The sequence below is a fragment of the Podarcis raffonei genome, chromosome 6 (assembly GCF_027172205.1).
Source record: "Podarcis raffonei isolate rPodRaf1 chromosome 6, rPodRaf1.pri, whole genome shotgun sequence".
Classification (NCBI taxonomy): domain Eukaryota; kingdom Metazoa; phylum Chordata; class Lepidosauria; order Squamata; family Lacertidae; genus Podarcis; species Podarcis raffonei.
The window spans coordinates 48,167,684-48,192,704 of NC_070607.1; the positions used below are offsets into that span (position 1 = coordinate 48,167,684).

Here is a 25,021-nt window from a genome sequence, read left to right on the forward strand (position 1 = left end):
CTCTCCACTCATCAGAGCAGGCGTGGACTGAGCGCGCTCTGTCTCTCTGGGTAGGAAGGGAGTCGTTCTAACTGACGTGTTTGCTCTTCGCCCCTCCTCCCTGCTCCACGGGCGTTCTTCCAGGCGCACCCCAATTGCTAGCGCCCTTTGGACTACTTCTGCTGTATTTTGGGGTCTCTCTCCCCTGGCCAGCTCATCTTTCACGGCTCCATTCAGCCCCTCCCAGAACAGATCCCTGACGGCAGCTGAGTCCTTCTGCCAGCCCAGCACATTTACTAACCCAAAAAAGCGGGAATGATACTGGCGCACCGTCGCTCTTCCTTGCCGCAATCCATGCATTTCCCTTCTAGCGACATCCACATCCACCGTTGATTTAAAGCAAGCGTCCATGGCTTCAATAAAAGCGCTTGAATCTTTGAGGGCGGGGTCATTTTCGCGTAACAAGGTCCGCAGCCACGACTTAGCTTCCCCATGCAGATGAGTGATTATGAAACCCACTTTCTCCTCCTCATCTCTAAAATCTTTCCGAAGCAAATTGAGCGCGAAAACTACTTCTGCTCTGAAGTTAGGGTACTGCTGCAGGTTCCCGTCAAAATGGGTCACAAGGCTCGCTCCCCTTTTCCCGAGGCTAACTCCCTCCGGCTTGGCTCCCAGCTGCCCCTCCTTTCCCCATTTGTCCCACCTGGCTTGCAGATCCTGGCAGAGCGCAGCTGTGTCTTCTTCTTTTTTCTTAGACGCAGCCAATTCTGCGTAGAGCGTTGACACCGCTTCCTGCAATTGCTTGACTTTTTCCTCTGTAGTCATCTTTGCCTATCTTCGTGAGCTTGCAGAGTTTTTTTTGGAGATGGGACTTACTGTCAGCGCTGCCCAAGGTCCCAGCTCACACAAGACCAACGCTGCTTCTTGCTCAAGTTTAAAAGTCTTTATTGAAGTTCAGTCTCATTTCCAGACGCGCAGCGCGCAACGCTACATCTATCCATCAGACCGTAGAAGTCCCATCTGAATCTCCTCCCCCCTGACACCAGCTTAAGATTCTAGCCTTACTCCACCTCTTCCTCTGTTCCTTCTTTCTCTGGGTCCTTCTGCTAGTCGGAGTCTCAGCCCTCCGAGATTCCTCTGACGCTGATTCTCCCGACTCCTCCCCCCCCTCTTTCGAGCTTTAGGACCTGGCTCCCAATCCGGGTTTTCTGCTGTCCTGCGCTCCTCCACATTTGAACTTGGCGCGCGCGCGCAGCCTCCCACTTTCCTTCTGACCGTTACACTTGTGTCACTGCTCCCCCTTTCGGGGAGGCTAGCTGGACCTGGCCTTCCCTCCGTCTCCCCACTCCCCGATGGAGGAGAAGCTGGTCCTGACTCACGTGACTCTTCCCCCCCACTGTGCTCTGGTGAGGGAACTGGCCCTACTCCTCCGCTACTCCTTTGGGACTCCCCTCTGGTTCCTTGTTTATGGATCGTCCCCTCTGGGATTCGCCTCGCCCTTACCATAGGCGCCCCCTCCTGGGAATCTTCAGATTCGCTGGAGAAGCTCATGGAATCTCTCGGTCCACTGTCATATTCCCCTACGCTCCCCTCTGATTCCTCTCCTCCGCTCTCTATTTGCTCTCTCCCCTGCTCTTCTGCTCCTGAGCCTCTGACAATTGCTTACTTGGTATTATATACAACATGAGATGGGCATTAATCCTGTGAAAAATTGGAGCTTCAGTTTGTGCTAATGTCCTAATCTGTGAATGCCCTTCAGTCAGTGCTAATGCCCTAATCTGTTAATGCTGGTTGAGTAAAAGTTTGAGGATCAATGCATTAATTAGTTTCTTAGTATTACTTCATACGTTTAATTCATCTTAGAACCGATAATCATTTTTTGTCCTCCAAGCAATCAGAAATACTTAAGCAGAATTTGAGGTGGAGATTTCCCTCCTTATTCAATGTGGGTTGCCTTGCTTTTTGGAACTATCAAGATGTGTTTTTCTAAATGCTTTCCCTATCCGAATTGTGCTACCGGTACAGTGGTCACATTGCATGATTTTCATCTGTAATAAACAGGATCTTTTCCTATTACAAAATCTAATTTAGAGATATAGCAATCGGGGGATTGCATGGGACAAGTGAAGATTCTCTTCCCATGAAGAATTTGGTCAGGACATAAGCGATTTTTCTAGGGGCTTACCATACAGAATTGCATTATGTGGTTACTGAATATAGAGGAACCTGCCTCTACATTCTAGATGAAATGTCAGTTTTATCAGTTTCTCATTTTTTCATACTTAATTTCAATCCATCATATTTCTGCATCACTTTGTTTTTTTAAAAAAAGTCCCCCAAATTTGCAAGGAGATTTTAAGCAGATTGTATTTGTACATTGCAGTAGTGTTGATGAGGAGCTATGTGAGGAGACCATTTTATTCCTCCACTGAGGGTCTTTCCAGAGAGATGGTTTGTTTGGTTTTGCACAATGTTGATTCCTATTTGTTCCTTGGGGATTCAGAGCCATTGCTGAATGAATACTGCATTTTCCTAGCTGTCAAACTATATTATGTTGTCATTGAAAAAAATGATATTTTCTCCTCCCCATTAGCATGTCCACTGTGAACAAGAGTGCTGAATGGAATGTGCTCATGGGCGTAGGCAAGAGGGGAGGCAGCTGTCCCCCATAATCAATAAAAATCAATAGAAATGCATAGCAAACTGGGGTTCTGCCCCCTAACAAAAGGCCTGCCCCCACAACAACCCTGGCTACGCCCATGAATGTGCTTGTGTGAATACAGTGGTACCTCGCAAGACGAATGCCTCGTAAGATGAAAAACTCGCAAGACGAAAGAGTTTTTCGTTTTTTGAGTTGCTTCGCAAGACGAATTTCCCTATGGGCTTGCTTCGCAAGACGAAAACGTCTTGCGAGTTTGTTTCCTTTTTCTTAAAACCGGGTGCATTGCTTGAAGAGGTGCAGTTCCATGCTTCGCAAGACGAAAAATTCGCAAGACGAAAAAACTCGTAGAACGAATTAATTTCGTCTTGCGAGGTACCACTGTATTCCAGCCTCCTAGGGATAGCACCTATGACTTAATTAGTTGCACATAGCATCATGGTGTATCATTATTATTACAATAACAGTATCATCACCAATCATTATAACAAAAATTATACTAGTGCAATATCTTCTTTAGAGGCGTAATGCTTCCTACTAATAAAAAGACATTTAACAGAAGGCTGCCTCCTTTGGTCTACAGTAGTGGATGCTGTTTTGTGGTACTTTCACTTTATATTGATTGAGTTTACACTCCATCTTCAACAATGGAACATGTGTGTCCCCTGCTTTTACTTTCAAGTGTTGGTGTCCCCCTGCCCTCCTGCAGCAAGGCATGATATTATTCAACTGGTGCTAGCTCAGGGCTGGGAAAAGCCCAGGGAAAGTGCAGCTTATTTAGCAACTGATACTTTCTATAATATGCTACTGCGGCTGTTTGCGTTGGTGTAGTTAGCAACTGAGATGATTGTTTTGTTTCAGAGGAATTGACATTTTACGAACAGGTGTGAGTCAAAAATGCAGATTAGTTTTCTGGTACATAGAGGTCAGCGAGAAAGCCGCTAAGGTAATGGAAAATGAAGTGAAGTGCTGAGTCAATTACAGAACAGGCCCTGCTGTTTACATACCTGGGTTTACATACCCATGTACTGTAATGTGGCAGGGAAATCTTCCTACATCCGTGCTTCGACTCAAAGCAACTGTAGCAGGCCCTTTCTATAACTCTGCTGCCCTTGCATATAAAGAAAGGTAAAGGTACCCCTGCCCGTAAGGGCCAGTCGTGTCCGACTCTAGGGTTGCGCGCTCATCTCGCTCAAGAGGCCGGGAGCCAGCGCTGTCCAGAGACACTTCCAGGTCAGCGTGACTAAGTGGCATCTGGCGAGCCAGCACCAGCGCCGCACACGGAAACGCCGTTTACCTTCCCGCTATAAAGCGGTACCTATTTATCTACTTGCACTTAGGGGTGCTTTCGAACTGCTAGGTGGGCAGGAGCCCTTGCATATACAATTGGGCAATTCATAACACTGCTTGGAACACAGAAGTAAGCATCAGGTGGCTGCTTTACTTAAGCCCATGTAGATTGCCAAATTATTCCACTTCTACTTCATGCTGATCTGGTCATGTGCAGCCACTGCCATGTGTTAAACTTATTCATCTTTTTTGCCATGCTGTTGCTTCCTGATCCCCTTCAGGCTCCCTGCCCACCCACCCTTCAGAGTCCCATCCAGGTCACACTGGGGTGGAGAAAAGCAAGCCAGTCTGTACATTACATGAGCTACATAGATGTGCCTGCATTCATGCATTTTTTACCCAAATTTCCAGAATGTGCACCCTTCCCCACCCCCTGCAGCTCAAACCCAGCACTGAAGGGGTGGAGTTGTAAGGGGATTTTACTCCCTGGTTTGGTTCTGGATCAGATTAGAGTCACCCACCCCTGTAATTTGTAGTATTACAGGATATAATAATGGCCACAAACATGGAAGGCTTTAAAAGGGGGTTAAACAAATCCATAGAGGATAAGGCTACCTGTGGCTTCTGGCCATGATTCTGGAGGTGGCATGCCTCTGAATATGAGCACAAATGGGGAGGGTGCTATTACTCTCAGGGCCTGCTTGTGAACTCCCCAGGGGCATCTGTTTAGCCACTGAGAGAACATGATGATGGACTTGATGGGCCTTCAGCCTGATGCAGCAGGGCTCTTCTGTTGTAACATGTAGTTCGACCCCAGGAAACAATACATGCAGCCCAGATAGTATTTTTACTGAGTTTGCTGAAACTGAGGAGGAACAGCAGGAAATCAAGTGTGCTATTAAAAGCCCCATTCAAGTGCTTTATGCTTTATTTCTAAAATGAGAACTGTTGAGGTTAATGTCACATCCTCTGTCTGGGAAGCTCTTACTCCATTCTTTCTGTATGGTGACTGTCTTTGTTTATGCAGTGCTGAAGAGAAGGCTCTCTGCTTGATGGATTACTATTACTGCTTCATTTATTCTAGGACTAAATCTGGCACTCGGGTTGCCACTTGTCCCTAGAAAAATGTGATTGTCCTTTCTTTGGGAGGGGGGGAAATGTGTTCCCTGTCCTGTTTGGACTTCAAACAGGACACCTTTTTCATGTATTCAAGCACATCCTGGTCCTCCTCAAAACTATGTGAGCAGAGGGTGGGTCCGGTGGGAGTAGGTAAGCAAGAGCCTGAGTGGGAGTTTGTGCAGGCAGAAGGTGGGTCCATGAGGAGGAGAGCTGAGAGCAAGAGTTATTGCTGGACACAGGTAGAGGGTTGGGTGGCGCTGGGAGGAGCAGTTCGAGAGAGAGTTTTTGTGTGGGCAGAGGGTAGGTGTTTGCAGCACACAGGTCTTATAGCCCAGTCAGGAGGGCTTATGATGAAAAAGTGGTGGGCATGGAAGGGCTTCAGCACCAGCTGCTCTACAGCTGATCAGAGAAAGGGGGATGCTGCTGAACATGTAGTTTGTTGGCCTACTGCAAATTTTCTTTGAACACAGGCCAGCTGAACTCTGCAAGATGGTTCTCAATGGGGAGAGTAGCTGGAGAAAGGGGACAGCAGGGCAGGGTGTTGAGAAGTGTGCATGGTAAACTCATTGCCTGTTTTCCCACAGTGATGTGACATTTCTGGTAGGCAGAGAGCAGAAGGAAATCTTTGCCCATCGCTGCCTCCTCACTTCCCGCTGCCAGGCACTCCATGCAATGTTAAGCCAGCCCCAGGAGATACAAGCCCCACTGATCCTGAGCCACGTGCAGCCAGAGGTGTTCCTCGCAGTCATTGAGTATCTGTACACCAATAATGTCACCCTCAACAACAACATTGTAAGTATGACTTGTATTAGTACAGTCTTGGCTTGCAGTGAAGTGAGTAAATGGAGAATGGCTTAAAATTAGTAAATGGTATTATTAATGTGCTTATGAGGAAACACAAACCTTTTAAGTCACCCTTGCAGATCAATTAAAAAATGTTACCAACACGAGTCTTCACAGATAATAATAGGTCCTCCCCGCAACCTTTTCCATTGTGTGTCTGATTTTTACTGCTGGTCCGGTTTGCAGATTCAGTGTACACAATTTTAAATCATGGGTACTGTACATATATATTTCTCTATAAAAAGTAACCCACACAGTCTATTGTTGTTAAAAAGCAAAGGTGGATGATGTTTTCATCCATAAGATGATGATGATTGAAATAAGTCACTTCTGCTTATTATGCGCTATATTTATAATGGCAATCTGGTAAAACAGATATGTTAGTGATTATGCTGATAATGGAGAGAGAGAGGGGCCCTGCTCATAGCAATCTATTCACCTGGAAAGAATCATTATGCACCCCACATACGTGCTTAATCTCAAGGCTACTCTAAACCACAGAAAGGGCAGCAACCACCCTAGTATAATGCAGCTGTTGCTTGGCTGAATGTGCTAAGACTCAGTTCTAGTGAACAGTAGTGATATTTGAAAGCTGAGTAGCATCAGTGTCTTAGTATTGGATTTGCTCCATCCTCTGCTGCATTGCCCTGTCTCTAGCATCTCCGTCTTGTATCACAGAGCCAGTGCTTTGAGCTCTGAAAATCCTCTCTCTTTTCACTGCAGAAGATCTAGAAATTGGGAGAGGATGTGGGCTGGGTGTCTGTGCAAGAATGCTGACTTAATCAACCACCATTAGCAGCTTCCACATAATTGGGTTGTTACTTAGGTTTTTCTTAATTTAAAAGCTGTTGAATCAGATCTGTGCATCTCCTACTGATTTCAGACTGCAGCCAAGTAAGGCAATGAAATTACTTGTGAGTCAGTGCAGTAGTTTCAAGATTATGTTTAGCACCTAAAATGGAGCAGCAAGCTCATAAAATGGAGGCTTTTTTACTGGCAGAGATGAAGGAAAGTCTCTGATGAGCACCACAAAACCCAGTTCTTTCCATCAATGTCATATGTGTGGCACATCCTCTTTTTAGCTAACCCTTCTCTATTTTACATTTTATTTTTAACGAATGTTTAGGATAGGGGCTCTCTTGTTCACTTGTGCAGCGATTGTAGAATACAGATAATTTGGGCTGCACCTTTTCCCCATTGTGCATTAACAAGCAGGGAGGACCACATTTTTCTCTTACTGATTCAGGGACCTGAAGCTGTTTATTTGGATGAGGGTGGATGGAGCTGTGGCCCTCCACCATGCCTGACCATAGGATATGTGGACTGGGTCTGACTGGAATTGGGAGTCCAACAACATCTGCAGGGTCACAGGTCCCCTGCCCTGATCTAGATTCACAGAATTCTGTTCTGGGCTTGGTTTTGGGAAAGAAATTGCTGCCATCATGCTGGTCGAAAGTTTCAGTTTTGATCTGTAGATATATTATACTAGCCTTGTTTTATATCAACCACTGTGGAAATATTCCTTCAGTAAGGGCAGTATATAAATATTGTAAACCAATCAATATATTGTCATAGGAAGAAAGGGGCAACCTTAAGATTTGGAAAAATTTCCTTCTGTGTTAATCAGCAGATAGCTGTTGTTCAGGTTTTACATATGCCTGCAGTATTGGCAGCATCTCACTCCTGTGACTCAGCTTCTCTGTCAGGAGCTGCCTCCAGGGAAGGTTGAATTCCAGCCCTGTCATCATAAAAGGACATAGTAGATGGTGTGTTTGACATCTCGCTGCCTCCCTCTGCCATTCCTTGTTGTGATTAGAGACTGAGTTTGTACCACCCAAACAAATTCAAATTCAAATAGCTTTGGTTATTTTATGTAAAAATAAAGGTAAAGGGACCCCTGACTATTAGGTCCAGTCGCGGACGACTCTGGGGTTGTGGCGTTCATCTCGCTTTATTGGCCGAGGGAGCCGGCGTACAACTTCCAAGTCATGTGGCCAGCATGGCGAAACCAGAGCAGCACACAGAACCGCCATTTACATTCCCACTGGAGTGGTACCTATTTATCTACTTGCACTTTGACATGCTTTCGAACTGCTAGGTGGAAAGGAGCTGGGACTGAGCAATGGGAGCTCACCCTGTCGTGGGGATTCGAACCGCCGACCTTCCGATTGGCAAGCTCTAGGCTCAGTTGGAGATGGGGAGAGAAATAAAGAGACATAAAAATGTTGTCCTCCCCCAGTTTTTCAATTACATCAATCTGTCCCATCCCCCCCTCCAAAAAAGGAAAATATTGCAATCAGTGCTATTTTTCTGGAAAAAGAGGTGCTAGAACTGAGTTCTGGTGAGTTCTGGCTGAAAAAGCCCTGGTTGCTGTATTGGTCAATAAAAATATCCAAAATCCATAGCTCTACAATACTATTTGCCATGCTTTTGTGACATTTTGGTGGTCCTGAGAGATGTATTGCTCAACTATGGATTTTTGAATATCTGCCATAGAAACCATAATCAGGTATCAGGTACATTTTTTTCATTACATCAGCAACAACTTCTACATAAGGGAGAGTCTGGATTTATTAAATAGGTAACAGTTGGAGAGTGTATGAACTGCAGTTTGTTGACATTCATCAGGGAAGTTTGGACTGTCCTCTTGCTGGCTGCACTAAACTAATCTGATCCTTATAATGTTTTCTCTTATTCTCTCTCACACAGCTTAGGATGTTGCTTTCATTCTTTGGAATTTTTAGCAGCCACACCCAGCAGCATGAGAAGGGCTGGATGTTTCATGGGCTGGGAAGAACATTCTACGCACTCCTTAATGCCCAGTAGAAATTCCAGGAGAGATATAGTAACAGCTATCCAGGATGGGGGCAGAGGGGGAGCAGCTCTAGTAGACAAGCCTAGATTCTAGGGCAGGGGTGTCAAACTCAAATTCATCGGGGGCCACATCAGCAGTTTGGTCACCCTCAAAGGGCCAGTTGTATCTATAGGACTCAATATGCGCTCAATATAAAAACAAGTGGAGGTTTCCTGAATGCATGTAAAGTGGAGGTTTCCTGTGTAGAACGGCCGGCGCCGCTAGAGGGCAGACGTTCTCTGGCTTGCAGGCTGCCGTGCATGCGCTGAAGAGGCGGCTTTCTTGTGTCAAAAAAAAAAAGCGAGAATAAAAGGTGAAGGCTGGCGGCCGGCGGCGGCTACACGGGCCACATGACGAGGTCTGGCGGGCCGGATTCGGCCCGCGGGCCTTGTGTTTGACACCCGTGTTCTAGGGTTTAAGGGTTTAAAATGTTCTTAATCTGTAGAAATGTGATGATTATGAACCTAAATGGGGCAGGGAACAGCACCTGCCAACTTTGTAAACAATTCAAAGAATTGTTTCAAAACTTCAAAGAATTGTTTCAAAACTTCAAAGAATGGAAAAACTTCAAAGAATGCAAAAAAAAAATCTCTCTAAACATATCTGGCGGGGGAAAAGCCAAGAATTAAACATAAAATTATGATAGATACAAAAGAAAGAGGAAGCTTTGCTCTGCCAGATTTGCAAATGTATTATGAGGCAGCTTGTTTGTGTTGGTTAAAAGAATTGATTATATTGGACAATGCAGACATCTTAGATCAGGGGTCAGCAAACTTTTTCAGCAGGGGGGCGGTCCACTGTACCTCAGACCTTGTGGGGGGCCAGACTATATTTTTTTGGGGGGGAGGGTGAATTCCTATGCCCCACAAATAACCCAAAGATGCATTTTAAATAAAAGCACACATTCTACTCATGTATAAACACCAGGCAGGCCCCACAAATAACCCAGAGATGCATATTAAATAAAAGGACACTTAATCATGTAAAAACATGCTGATTCCCAGACCGTTCGTGGGCTGGATTTAGAAGGCGATTGGGCCGCATCTGACCCCCGGGCCTTAGTTTGCCTACCCATGTCTTAGATCTAGAGGGTCACGGCTTAACATTTGACTGGCATGCATGTCTCTGGTATGGGAAGGCTAAAACCTACAAGAGTTTTATGAACCACATCCTTAGGAAGAATCTGTATAGAATCTGGGAGAAATCTAAAAATCTGCTGGAAAGAAAAACACCTTTATGGCTATCTCCCATTGAAGCAATGACAATTAAGAGAGTTGATATGGACAGACAATGGGCGATTTACAGGGAACTGGTGAATTCTACAGTGGGGGGACGACCCAAACTGAATTCAATGGGAAACTTTAGAAGCCAAGTTACGGTTTGGTTGCAATATCACCAGATATACGACATGTTTAAATTAGAAAGAATGGATTTCTGGACCAAAGCTCACAATCTGAAAAACAACTCTTAGAAAATAAGGATAAACTTCTGTCTAAAATGTATAATTATTTTATTAGAATGGGAAACAAAAGACGAGCTTGTTAAAGCGTCAATTACACACTGGACAATAGATATAGGACACAATATAGATCAAAACCTCTGGGAGAAACTTTGGAAAAGCATATTTTTGTGGCACAAGTGCTGGAGGGGGGAGGGTAGGAAGGCAAACTCCCATCGTGTGAGCAGCAGTCTAATTGTGCAAGTCAAATTTTGCTCATAGAAACTTTACAGAAAGCTGAAGGGCAAAAGACCGAGAAAATCAGGATGGATTCAGGCACGTGCCATCATTGCCAATAGAACAGAGAGCATCAAGTACCGAGAGCGTACATTAATCACTCCTTTGTTTTGACTGTAGGCCCTGGAGGTCCTGACTTCATCCATAGAGTATGGGCTGGATGACCTCAGAAAGGTAAGCACTATGCTTTGTGTCACTTAAGTTGATTCTCCACGAGATGTATTTGTAATGTAATTACTTCTGCTTGCATATTACAGGGTGAGGGATGTAGGAGTTTTTGCTCAATGACACAGCCTCTGGGATGCAGCAGGGCATGTTATTGGCTGCTTTAAAATAGCCTGCTGGTAATTGAACCCAGATTCCCCTAATCCTTATCAGTGGATCCCACACAGACGTGCCTTCCATTGTGTGCTCTCTTTCACAATGAAAGCAGAATCCCACAACTGTGGGTGCTAGAAGGCCAGATCCATACAGTGTCCTCTGTCTGTATCCAAACATGGCAATGTTAAACTTTGGACTACCCCACACCAGTCTGCTTTTCGGATGCATTACTTCACTTCAAAATGTGGTGAGCAGCCCATATTTGGAGATCCTTCCTGGCCATTCTGTTGAGCAAGGGCTCTGGACTCTGTCCCCAAATCCTCTTCTGATGACGCCACTGATATAAACTCGGGGAAGTATTTCACCTTTCTAGTGTCTTCCTGTCTATGGTGGTGGTGGTGGTGGGGAGGTAAATCAATGATAGTTTGTAAATGAAAGATGGAAAGAAAAATGCTTGCTATGGACAGTTACTACTAAGCTGATTTGACTGAATTGGAATCCCTGTCCCTTCAACTCCTACAGTTTAGTGGGCAGAAATGTTGGACTCAATGACTGACTTTACATTGGGCCTACCTTAGATGTTTATTTTCCACTAGCTAGTGCCTTCTAGCAGCCGCCTACAGAAACTCAAGCATCTGTGTTACATTACGTCTTGATTTCACTGTTGTGGTTGGGGAGGAGGCAGGAAACCTTTCTTCTTGGTTCTTTCTCACTTGTTTCAGAGGAAACTTGGCTAGAGGAATTGTGAGGGGAATAGAGGTAGGGAAGCCCCATGACAAAGCTTGCAAAACAGAAACTCTCTGCTTTTAGGAACAAAGAACTTGCCTTATCTTTAAATTACAGGAGACATGGAAGCAGAATGCACTGGCAGTGTTCAGGTTCACACCAGCCATGAAAGAAAATACACCGCGCCAGTACTGTCAGCAAAGCAGCCTTACACTGGCAGATTCCTGCTAGCCCAGGAGCTGCCAAACACTGTAAAACTCTGTTCTAATGACTCCAGTAAAATTCGCCTTAATCAGGAAAATCTAATCTGGACAGCTCCTGATTCTGACTGGACTTTGTGTCCATTTTGGACAACTTCCAGGTCCCTTCCAGTTGTCCTGATTGGGAGCATCTTCCTGCCAAACTGATAACTAGATTTTCCTCTTGCTGATTCAGGGTGATTTCATGTGTATACACAAGTCTTCATAATGGTGCATCTGGACAGTGGAGGCCAGTTCATCAGGGCAAATATGCCATTCCCCCAACAATCTCTACTTGCCCTCAGACAGCCCTCAAATGCCTGCCTTCTTAATTACATCCCCTCCAGGGGGTTGCCTTGGCTATGGGCTTCCTCAGTTTTGGCTTTACAGAACTCAGCAGGGAATAAGATTGGAACAGAAACAGAATTAGTTGGCTCTTCCTGCCATTGGCTCTGGCTCCATCTACTGATGGCCTCCCTGTCTTCCATCCTGCTAGTCCCAGTGGGCATAGCCACCACTGCAGCTCAGCTGGTATTTTTTGTATGCAAACTGTTACTGGTTTTTGCTGAAGAATGAGATATGGGCCCATTGCACTGCTTGACCCTTCCAGCTTTTTGATCCACGTTCTATGTTTTTCCCCTGTTGTAAAGCCTGGAATTTGTTAAAGACCTACCCCATCTTGGCCTGCACAGGTTGGTTCCTTCTACATCTGCATCACATCAGGATGTTGATGCCAGTGCAGTCCCTGATTGGTGGGCTGTGGTGGTGTTTCCAGAGATGCTGATAGCATGTGCATCATTTTGGTCTTTTCTGGCTCTGAGTTTTTCCCTTTCCTCCCTGTCTGAGCACACAATGGATACAACGGCTGTTCGACTGGCATTGCAGCCATGTGTCCCCAGTCCCGGCATAATGTGAGTTTAGGATTGCTTTGTGATAGTAACTTTTTAAATAATTAAACCAAAGCGCTCAAAGCAAGCTGACATTATGCACACCACTGTTGGCACTGCTTACACTGAAACTTGGGACTCCAGGGTCATGACACTCCCCAGCTGTGAACAGGATGCTGAGTCAGAGGCTATAGGGTCACCTGCTGGGAGCCAGACCAGGTGGGTGCTGCTCCTGGGCCCAAGGAACTGAGTGTCTCCTATGCTCCCTCACCAGTTCATCGGTGCAGGGTGTGCATGAGGTACTATGGGGTGCAGGAGAAGTGTGTTTCTTCAGGTGAGAGGCGACTCCTTAAAGAGACCCTAGTTCTCCTAAAGGGGGCAGAGCTTAGAAAAGGTGGATGGGAAGCCGAGGTTCAACATGCCCCCACTTCTTCCAATCCTTGTTGGAGCAAGTTACTCACTAGGAGCTCTCTTTGCTGCCTTGTCCTGTGGGTGCATTTGCAGGGCAGGGGCTTAGAGGGGACACTGTTGAGGATGTGTAAAGTATATAGAACAATTTGATTCATAATGGAGGAGGCATCTTTTATGACATTCTCTGCCATCACAATCCATTTGTATATTTGTTATCATTGGATATGTATATAGATGGAGGAAGAAAATATGGTGCGTAATGAAACAAGAACATTTATTAATGAAGGCATGAATGCAGCTAACAATTAATAATTTGGCCTGCAGTGTTAACATTCCTCTGTTGGGCAGTTTTTTTAATGTGTGTATGTGACTCTGAGTGTTTTAGTAGTTGTGTCCTGGGAAAGGCATGTTTCACCAAATTTGTAGCAGCATGGGACTGTCCAGAATCTGTCCCTATCCTGACTGCCTTCCCAGAGAAGACTTAGCAGCAAAGACTCATAAAACGATGAGAAAGTAAGCAGAGCTTGAGGAGAGCTAGGTTCTTGGTGTGGGTGATTGAACTGGTGGTGACATTCTTTGGGTTAGAAAGAGGATCTAAGGAATGGGTGGGGGAAAGTAAACACAGGACAAGTGAGAGCTAGCCAGGAACATAAATTTTCCCAGCTGCTTTTCGGATGACTTGAAAGCATGGGACACTGAGTTCACAGGGGAATTTAATGACTTGCCACTTCCCTGCTAGGTCAGGAATCCAGGAATAGGTCTTATGTGACTATTAGGAGTTTCCCATCTGTTACAAGGATCTGAGGCTGTAAGGGAATAGCAGGGAACTCCATTCTTGTGACTGCACACATGCAGCGCAGGGTATCTCACGGAAGGCAACTGAAAAGGAATCGGTATCATTGTCTTAGCACTTAAGGGGAAATTCTAAGAGACTAAACAGAAGAGAAAGTTTTAGAAAATGACTGTGAATGGATAGTCGTGATGGATTTCATTTGAGGTTTTCTCACAGTAGAGAGGTAGTTATGTAGATATAAAAAGGAAGTGTGAGGAGAGCAAGAAGACTAATGGGAATAATTAATGGTGGGGAAGTAAAACCATAATGAATGAATTATGATAACCTGAAGAAAAATAGTGATTAGCAAAGGTCAGTTGTGTTCACACTCCCATTTACTGTGCCCTCACTGCATTTCTGACCCTGAATTTTTAATCTGTGTTCACACAACACTATCCAAAATACATATGTATCCTGTACTTATAAAATACTAGTTTGATGTGTTGTTTCTCAAACCTGCTTAACACAGATTGGAGCCCTTAAGCTGTTCCTAATTCTTCCCTAGCAAAAGTGATAGCACCTTTGCATAGAGTAAAAATGCTCCCTCCCCATCAACACTCCCTGGTGAAACACAAACAGAAATGAATCTGACATTAATGAAGTCATGCTGATGTGAATAGCTAGCAGAGTTGGTGGGGGGAGGGAAGAGCAATGAAAAGCACTAGGGAAAAACAGCAACTTCAGTGCATTCTGAGGTGGTAATGTGAACCCAGCCTTTGCTTTGGGTTCCTTGATCTATCTGGCAGACCTTAATTCTAGGAAGAATATGACAAATGGTGGATCTATATGGTGGTTTTGTGTGCCTTTTCAGATGACAGCCTCTTGTGGTCTTTGTGTGTGTGCCTTACACATCCCAAAATATATTACTTTGGATTTACCCTACTTCACCAATTATTGCAGAAATCCATCCTTCCCTTTTTTCATCCCAAATAGGAGCCAACATACACCAGATTTAGGCTTTCTTCCTGATTTGAGGTTATCTGCTGTTCAGCCAGTTACACGCTGACTCTCTACTGTTTGCCTTCAGAGTTATTTAAACAAGGCTTGAAATATTTGCACAGTCTGTTAAATTCCATGATGAGGGGAGGTGGAAAGGTCTTCTCTCTCTACCTTTATCCTTTGTCACTTTACAGAAGTTCAGAGCTTTTGTAAATTCATCCATATGCAAAAAGGTTCTAGTCAGAGATACTGGCAGGGCAATATGTGATTGCCAGAATGTAAAGGGACAGATCAGGAATAGAATAATTCCCCATAACCATCAATTAGCAAAATATGTTAGCAACTGCAGAACTGTTTGGAGAGGAAGCATGAAGCAAACGTGGGGGGGGGGGTTGTTGCAGGATGGGAAAGTAAAAATAAAATATTTTTATTGGTCTAAATTTAATATTTATATCCTTCATCCAAGGATCACAGGGCAGTTTTCAATATAAAGACACGAAAATACATAACATAATAAACCAAACAATACCCCGCTCCAGTTTAAAAGGCCATAGATTGTTTAATTAGCCAAAGATATGCAATAATATTCATGAAGGCAAAAGGTGAGTCTCCTGGGGGAGAGTATTCCACAAATGGGAGACAGTTGCAGAAAATGCCTGTTCTTCTGTTGCCATCATCTGGACCTCTTGTGGAGTTGGTTCATATAGGGAGAGGCAGTCCTTGGGTTATTGTGGTCAACAGAAAATAGAAAACAACAACAAAGTAATCAAACAAAATATTATAAATGAAATAAATTACTAAGCTGAAAACTAAATACAGATCCAATTACAACCCACTCTTCCATAACTTAGCTGGCAAAATGACTCGCCAACCCATTTTGAGGCATGTCCTCATTTTTCTAGGATCCAGCTGGAAGGGAACCTGCAAACGCCTTGGGTACCAAACCTAATATCACCTTGGTGTGGTTGCCCCCACAACTTTGATAGGAATTTGACAGGAAGGGGATTGTATGCCATCTGCTTTACCACACTGCTGCTTGTCACATTTGTATTCTGTTCCTCCAGAGATCTCAGAGCAGCTAACACATGGTTCCAGCTCTGTTCCGCAATAGAGCTGGGATAGGTACCCGTGCAGTATGGAACTGAATTACATGGAGAAACAAAGGGTGCTTACAGACTGTCACTATTTTGGGATGGGCTTTAATCACATACTGGCAAATTGAGGTTGCACCATTGAAGTTAATTTGGAACTACTGCACAAAAGCAGACCTTTTGCGGTAAGAAAAAGTGATGGGGAAATGCACTGGAAAATGTGAGACACAATGCCGTCTAATCTTCCTGCAAACAAATTGGAATGAAAACTCAATAAAACGGCATCTGGAAGCAACCTTGGACTCTCCTTGTCTTCAGGGAAGCGGCAGAGAGAGACATCTGGGAAGAGGCTTGGGTTCTTCTTGCCTGTGATTTTAACACCATGTCTCGTTCTGATTATCATTTACAACCTGTCCTGCTGGGAACTCCTGAGAACGCAGACGGCTTCCATTCCCGGACACATCTGATGTTTCTTAGGGGCATGTGAGCATGCCTTTGAGAGTGGGGCAGGGTTGTTAACAGCTTCTGATGTGACAAACAGGGAATGAGAGAAACCCCTGCCAGGAGATCAGGCCCTTGTAAATGTTTATATAAGCAGATTATTTGTAGGACCTTTCCACACTGCCCTGCATAGGACTTTTGGCATCCCTACATACCTTTGAGCTTTACACGTTCACGGGGCCTTGAGAAATACAAGTGCTTCGTAACTTGAACCTTTGTATACGCTGTTTTGACAGTAGCTTGACATTAGTGAAATATACTTTCTGTTATTTAAATATGTTCAAATCCGTGTCTTGGCAACGGCCTTCAAAACCCTTTGGTGCTCACCTGACATTTTCAATCTTTTCTGCATAATGATGAGGGCCAAAAATTGATATGTGTGTGTGTGTTTTTAAGGGGATCTGCAATTCCTTTGGTTCAGCATAAATCAGGAGACTGGTGTTATCCTGTTGCCAATCTCCAGATGGAATTAACACATGCAGCCACACTACCTCTAAAGCTCTACTCATGCCCAGTTTCAATGCATTCTGGAAAAATCAAAACTAACCTCCAGAAGTGTAGCCAGCAGTGCTACAATGAATATGTGCACATTTGGCAGTTATATCACAGTCTCCCACACTCGCTGAGTTCTTTTACAGCTGTTTTAGAAAAATCAAAATCATGAAAATATGAATGCTTATGTACCTCCGTATAAATGTGCACACAGCATTTTTAAGAAGGGGAAAACAATGCAAGTCTCTCCCTTTTGGACTTGCCCCTCAGCTTAAGAGTACTTTCTATTCAGGAGTGAAATTAACTAGGTCAGCAGCTGCTGGCAAACTCAGTGGTATAGTGGTAAAGTCAGACGTGCAGGTGCTCTCCAGGAAAACCCCCACAGCTGCACCCCACAGCCATACCCCTTCTGAGACTGGGGGAACAAAAATGAATTTTTGATCAATGCAGATGTTATGGCTTTAATACCAAAAGAGCCTTCCCCTCCTCCCCCAGTTTGTTTAACATCCAGTCTGATGAAGAGGCTCAGCACAGATGGCAGGTGTTTTGGCCCACTTGGACAGATAAACTAGCTGGTTCAGTACATTTATAGACCTATTCAAGCAGCTGTCTCCTACTTGCCACTCCATAGGCATGTCAAGACCTGTTGCTGCATTCCTTGTTCTGCACTGCTAGGGAAGGCAAGGATTCTGTAAAGGCCACCCAGGTGGGGACATGCTGCCCTGTTAGGTTGAAGGGCTGGGGGTCATAATGCTTCACTAGGTACTGTAACCCACAACAGAAGAGAACAATTGATCATAGATACAGGAAAATGCACTGCTATGCATTTTCATAACACGTCTCACAACAGTCAGATTAGGGTAATGTTCATTTTCTTTTCTGGAAAGAAAAAGCCAGCAAAAGTTAGCAGACAGCCCGTTGGTAGATGCCAGCTTTTTAATGCTATTGGATTTCACTTCCCTCCTATACCTGGGATAATAGAACCCCAGAGTCTGGGTCCTTCTGGTCCCCTTGACCTAAGCCACAAAGCCTACGGTTCTCACAGAACATGAAGTCCTTGTTCCCAAGCCCCTTGTTCAAGCAACACACACACACTCACACACTCCTCACTCCTATCTTATTCCAGCAAGCTAAACAGCATTTATCTGTGACACAGCTCATAGCACACTAAGGTTTCACTCTAAACGTATCAGGTGCCCAGGGCATTCTGAATTCCAATCAGCAAAAGAAACGAGCTAGGGAAAACTGAAGCCTACAGCCGAAGTATGTATCCCACAGCAGCATGTATAGATTGTCAGGAGGTCTCCCAGCTAGACGCTAACCACACCCAGACCTGCTTAGCGTCAGTTAGATTTCTAAATCATGTTCCTTCAGATCATAGCTCTGGGTGAGACACCCTAGCAGAAAGGCATTGTGTATTATTCACTTGTACCTATATTACATGGTTCTGGTTTACACGGCTTATGTTGCTTACAGAAATACATAGGGTTTCCTGCATTGGCAGGGGGTGGACTAGGTGACCATTGAAGGCACCAAATCTGTGACTTTTTATTTGTATTTAATCAGTTGCAGAGGTGTACCTAGGCTCCCTTGCGCCCTTGGCAAGGAGATGTATCGGCAAGGAGAGGTGCAATTTTTGTGCCCTACTGGGCCTACTTAGGGGGCCAACTTAGCCAACCTCTAGGTATGCCTCTGGCCATTTGCCTCTTCCAGGCCTCTGCATGTATTGTGTGTGGATGGGGAACTTGTGGAGATGTTGTAGGATTACTGCTCCCATCATCACTGGCCTTGCTGACCAGCGTGGATGGAAAGTAGAGTCCAGCAACATCTGGAGGGCCACAAGTTCTTCAAATAGCCTGCCCCTAGGAATGCATTATCCACCCTTGTTTTGCCTTTTAAAAAACCCTCTTGGAAGAATTACACCAGTGTACACCCTAATGAGCAATGAATGTGTATGCTTATAAAGAAACAGCTTAAAAGAAACATGTGTTATTTCCCATCGTGGAAATTATGGAGCCCATCTGCCCAAATGAGTACAGCAAAATCTGCACAATTGTGCAAAACATAATCAAGGAAATTCCCTGCAAACCTTACCTTTTGAACTGGGAGAAATATTGAAAGAGTTGGGGTTAGGGGAGTGGGATGTAGCTAACAAAAACATACTCAAGTCTAGAAATCACACCTGTGGCTTTTCTGGGATTTCTGCCCACAGTTTGGATAGTAGTGAATTGGAACACCAGTCCTTTGGTTCCGTTTCATGCACACACATACCATGTCCTCAGAATGGTGAGGCTGGTCCATAGTATGTAAAGGGGGGGGGGTTTCCCAAGATTAGCAGACCAGATGCCCTTGGGTTAAGTGCATCTTAAAGGTACCACAAAATGGCACTGACTCATCAAATTAGACATGGCATTGTCTGTCATCAGGATCCCCTCTTTCATTTTTTAAAGTAGAAGAAGCTGGTAGGCAGATGGGGATCAGGACCATGATGCTGGGGGCAGAGGGTTTACTTTTCCTCTCCCCTTGCTGTTTTCCCAATTTAAATGCCACCCTTCCAAAGCTTCTCTTTGCTCTAAGGGGGGTGGGGAGGGGGATATGCTGGCAGAAGGACTTAGGGACAGCTGACCTGTATTGCAAAGCCCAGACTGAAGCTAAAAATTGCCCTCACTTCAGCAGGGGATACAGCTGATTGTTCTGAATCAAAGTTAGTCAGGGCGGAAGGAACAGAGATCCCCTTAATCCATCCAGCCATGAGCTGCAGCAAATCTTTGTTATGCTTTTCCCCAAGAAGAGGTCTTGGAAATACAACCCCTTAGCATGGCCCCATGGATCCAAGCTGCTCATTGTCTGCAGGTCAGCAGCTGCAGAGAGCTGGCTGGGGCCCATGTGCTCTGTGGTGATTTAACAGCGCCCGCCCCCAGCTCCCAGGCCTTTGCTTTTAGTATAATAACTTCCCATTCCAGAGCCAGAATAGAGTGATGACTGTGGTAGTAGAACACAGCCTGCTATTCCCAGAAGGCGCGTGGGGTTATCTGAGTGTTATTTTTAGGAAATATCATCGGCATAACCAGCCTGCAGAAATAAAAGCTAAATAAACAAAGCTGCATTCCTAGGCTACTAGGGTAAACCCATTAGAGTTCCTGCAACTGATACACTGAGGATATACAAGTAAGCCAGAGCAGTTGACCCCAAAGAGGCTCACATTTTTAGCTCTGTTTGTATTGTTTCAGTCTTTGCAAGTAGTAAGTGTTCACAGTGCTTAATTTGCATTCTGGTAATGGCAACATGTTTTATTTAATTTATTTTCAGCATATTTATGCTGCCGCATAATATAAAGTTCTCTGGGTGTAATAACAATAAATAAGAAAACACAACATGTTATATCCAGTGTTGAGCGTGTGGACTTCTCTTTGTGCAATGGACTTCTCTTCCCTTTCCGATTCTCCTTCTGCTGTCCTCAGATCTATTTTGGAGTGTCCTCTAACCCTCTGGAGCAGATTTTTGGAGAGCACGAGAGGGTGGAGAAGAGAGGGAAGTTCCATTACATGGGTAAGAGTCTTTTCCCCTTGTGGAAGGAAGATACAACCATATGTACGGTAAATATAAAGTAGACCACAAAATACAAAATTTACAAAAAGGCTCATAACAGGCACAAATTGAAAAACACAGATTGAAAAACTGAGAGGCCCAGACTACATAAGTTGTTTGAAGGCTTGGATGAACAGAGATGTCTTCATCTATCACTGAAAAGACCACAAAGGTGGTACCCAGACAAAGCTGTTCCATAACCTGATTCTATTACTGCAAAGGTCATCTCCTTGGTGGTTACTTGATCGGTGCAGACCATAGTCTCTGAAGGTAAACTTAAGGTTCAGGTTGGTAAATATGTTCCATTCATGTACATGTTTATTTGGCTGGACATACCAGGTTTTATATAAGAAGAATTACTTGGTTGGGTATGAAATAAGGGGCCTTCATTGTGTGTGTATGGGATGGGTGTTGTAATGTAGTATTTATTCATTTTCATATTTAAACTTTTAACATGGTTGTTTTCAGATACAATTTGGTTTACATTGGAGCATATTACATGAAGCAATTACATAAATTAAAATTTAAACAATAAACACTCAGATAAACATTTCTGGACATATTAGCAAAGTTGTTTCAAAGTGTATGTACCAAAATTATTACAGATATGAAAAATCCCCTGATCTAGTTTCCAACTTTCTGTTTCCAATAGGGGTCAGCCAAATGTCTCTGGAAAATTTGTGTAGAGAACTGAACCACAACTGGACCATAGGGCAGTGGTTTTTCAGCTGTTCTGTGTTACCACATTGCCTTGGTAACAAATTAATAGCTAGTAGATCACATATTGCAGGCACACAGGAAAGGAAGCGGGCCAGGCCAGGAACCCATTATAGCTAGGAAGAGGCGACACATGAGATGAGCAGTACCAAAAACCTGCTTCTGTGGCACTTGTAGTGAGAAAGGAATGTGGGCATGATGGGGCAGAAGCTTAGCTGGTAGCACAAGAGGAAAGGAATACCTAGCATGGAACACCTATCTGGTGGAAAAGGGGTTTTCCTGGGAAGCTGAGAATGACTAAGGGCTTAGAAATTGGTAGCTAGGGCCAGCTGGCTCCCGTCCAACTGCTTCTTGTGAAGCTCGCCGAGCTCCAGACCACAGAGGTGGGAAAGGAAACTGAGATCATCCAGTCTGTTGCCATGTGCCAGGCCAGGCAATCCCTCTGCACTGCATTCCTGAGTGCTGAGTCTAGTGTGACTTCAGATACCATGTTCACTTTTCAGAGTCTGTTTCTCAGCTCTTGTAGTAGCAGTACCAGTAATGTAACTTGATAGTAGGCCTTAAAATTACAGTTTTTCTCATCATAGCAGCATACCTTGTCCTTTCCTGGGGGTTGCAGGCCTGTGTTTCCAGTATGTTTGGTTGAGGACAACTAGTGGAGGCTAAAACTTTATGGATGTTGAGTTTTTATCAATGTGTATAGGTGACAGAAAAGCAAAAAATGTGATATGTGTATATGACTTCAACACAGAATGGTGTAACCAGCTATTGAAAGTCTGAAATTACTTTTATGTATTCCCCACCAGCACCACTTTCTAAAACAAGCGATGGACATGTCTGCTTCAGGTGACTGGAACTATACTACTGGTTTCTATTTACAACAGAAATATCAACCACAATGAGAAGAAGTTTGAGTTATAATTGCAATGTACAGTCACCTTTCATGAATGGTCTGACTAGTTTCCAAATAAGCAACTCTGGCTGTGGTTTCCAGTCTGGGAAGGGATGAGAATTTTGTTCAGTCTGAACTGAACTGATCTGTTTTGAACTTCCTGGACAAATGCCAAGATTGGAACACAACAGTGGGGACTGGCTGGTGCACGTTGGAGCAGGCAAGAGACCAATAGGAGCTAGAGCCAGGGCCAAGGACAGGCAGAGCCACCCGCCTGACTGGTTGTAAATAAGAAGACAGGCAGATTGGGGGCTGGTTGAGGTTTGTGGGGCAATGTCCAATTTGCTGAAATGGACCAGCCTCCAGTGGATAATTATCCTTAGGATTTTTTCCAAGTTTTATTATAATATTCTTGTTGAACACCCCACCCACAAAATGCAAAAAAACACACTTCCTGTAGTTTGTGCTAAAAAATACTTTTAGAAATGTGTACATTGCAAGAAAGTTGTATTTTAATAACTCTTTTGTGATATGTATTTAAATTCAAATTTTGCAAGGATTTTTGTTTAAATTACAGATTGATTTGGAAACAGAAAGGAACAAACTAATGAGTAAACACATGTGAAATAGATGTGGAATAAAAATAGACTGATCTGTCCATCCTATTCCAGTCAAGAATCAGATGAAGGCCAGTATCATTGTAGGATATTGGCCAACAAAATTGGATCATCTTAACCAGATGTGCACCAAGAAGTCATTGCAATAAAAGCCCCTGTTATCAAACACTAGCCCTGCCTGAAGATTCCAGGCTCCTAATCAACTCTGTGTTAAATGGTTCCTTGCTGTAGCCTTTTTATCTCACAATACAAATGCCAACTTTTTTCTGACGTGGTGCCTATGACAGCTCAAGGACAAGATGAAATTCACCCTGTGGCATTTTGCCTGTCTGTCACAGGAAATCTACCAGAAAAAGAAGATGGCAATTTTATTTAACCCAACAGCTTTTTTCCTTTTTTTAAAAAAAACTTTCCTAATAAGCTACCCTGCTAATCACTTTTGTAGGGCATTAACCTTTGTAGTTTGACATTAAATACCAGGTTGTCAATAGGATCACAAAGGTAGGAACTTTTCACACCTTCTCTGTGGCATGCTTTGCCTCTGAGTTTACGCCCCAAACCCACAGCAGTGCTGCTTGCTGCCCTTAGCCTTAAAAGGTAAAGGTAAAGGGACCCCTGACCGTTAGGTCCAGTCGTGGATGACTCTGGGGTTGTGGTGCTCATCTCACTTTACTGGCCGAGGGAGCCGGCGTAACCAGAGCAGCGCACGGAAACATCATTTACCTTCCCGCCGGAGCGGTACCTATTTATCTACTTTCACTTTGACATGCTTTTGAACTGCTAGGTGGGCAGGAGCAGGGACCGAGCAATGAGAGCTCACCCGTCACAGGCATTCGAACCACCGATCTTCCAATCTGCAAGCCCTAGGTTCAGTGGTTTAGACCACAGCGCCACCCTTAGCCATACTGCCTTGCAAATCTGTGCTTTATATGTTCCATCTACATGGAGATCCTGCACAGAGCCAATTCTGTTTTCCTGAATTGTTTCGTACATCATAGAATAATAGAATTGTATAGTTAGAAGCAGTGCTTCCCCCCCCCTAAAAAAATGATTAGTGTTACTCTCATTTTCCTACTCATATTGAAATACTTCCCCTCAATGAGGCCAAACTTAGATTAACAAAATGTTTAGGGGTATGTGTACCCCTGCGTACCCCCAGAAAATAGTACTGGGTAAGAAGGGACCCCGAGGGTCATTTAGTCCAACCCCCTACAATGCAGGAATCTCAACAAAAGCATCCATGACAGGTGGCCATCCAACTTCTGCTTACGAACTTCCAAAGAAGGAGAGTCTACCACCTTCTGAGGGAGTCAGTTCCACTGTTGAACAATCCTTGCAAATAGTCATGATCTGAATGATTTGCCCAAGCTTTCTTAACTGATTTTTATTAAGTGTTGTTGGCTGTGCCACATTTGTAGTTACCTATCACCATCCCTTCCCCAGCCCCTACGTATTATGCTGTAGTGTGTTTAATCCCCTTTCCAAGCCATTAGTGCTGCTGAACGCACTTCTTGGACACGCCTTTCGCATGTTCATACTTACTGGTTAATTATTACCTCTCATGGTCTTTCAGTTAGGGCTGCAGTGTGTGTGACAGTGTATTGATTAAGACCTGTTTTGAACAAAGATCACCAAGTTGCCTGAAACCATGGCAGATGGCTCAGACATAAAGTTGGTGGTTTCTCCAGGAAACATGGAGGGTGACCGTGACCAGATGCAAAGGAGGACAAGGCATCTGTGCCTTTAATAGTAGTTCTTAGCCTAAATTACTATTAATTCAATATTGTGTACACATTACCAGCTTAAAAAGCAGTGAGGTTGTTCCTCCTTCCCTCCCTGCTGTGTTTCAATTCACATGTGCATGTTGATGTAAAAATCAGTACAGTTGGATGTTTTCCCGAGTTGTCTACTCATTTTCACTTGGGTTCCTGTGGCTTTGGCTTTTGTTACTCATATTTGGGGATCCTCTCCTTTTTCTTTACATGGTTTCCATTTTATCCTTACAACAACCCTGTTGTTAGGCTGAGAGAGTGGGAAGGGACTCCAAGGGTCATGTTGTCAATCCCCTGCAATGCAGGAAGCTCAACTAAAGCATCAGTGACAGAAGGCCATCCAACCTCTGCTTAAAAACCTCCAAGGAAGGAGAGTTCACAACTTCTCCAGGGAGGCCGCTCCACTGAACCGCTCTTACTCTTAATGCATTTGAACCTGAGCCTCCCTGCTCCTAATGCAACATGCTAACAACTCCACTGCACTGCATCTCCGATGGGCACACTCTATCTGATGAGC

The 25,021-nt window shown here is 44.2% G+C and overlaps 1 protein-coding gene across 2 annotated transcripts in view; it reads left to right on the top strand.

Annotated features, from left to right (window-relative positions):
* BTBD19 (BTB domain containing 19) overlaps nucleotides 1-25,021 on the top strand; it is a 53,987-nt gene that overhangs the window by 5,391 nt on the left and 23,575 nt on the right. For both annotated transcript variants that reach the window (XM_053392598.1, XM_053392597.1), the window contains exons 2-3: nucleotides 5,632-5,839; nucleotides 10,600-10,653. In XM_053392598.1, coding sequence (XP_053248573.1) covers nucleotides 5,632-5,839; nucleotides 10,600-10,653 — 262 coding nt within the window. The remainder of the gene's footprint in view (nucleotides 1-5,631; nucleotides 5,840-10,599; nucleotides 10,654-25,021) is intronic.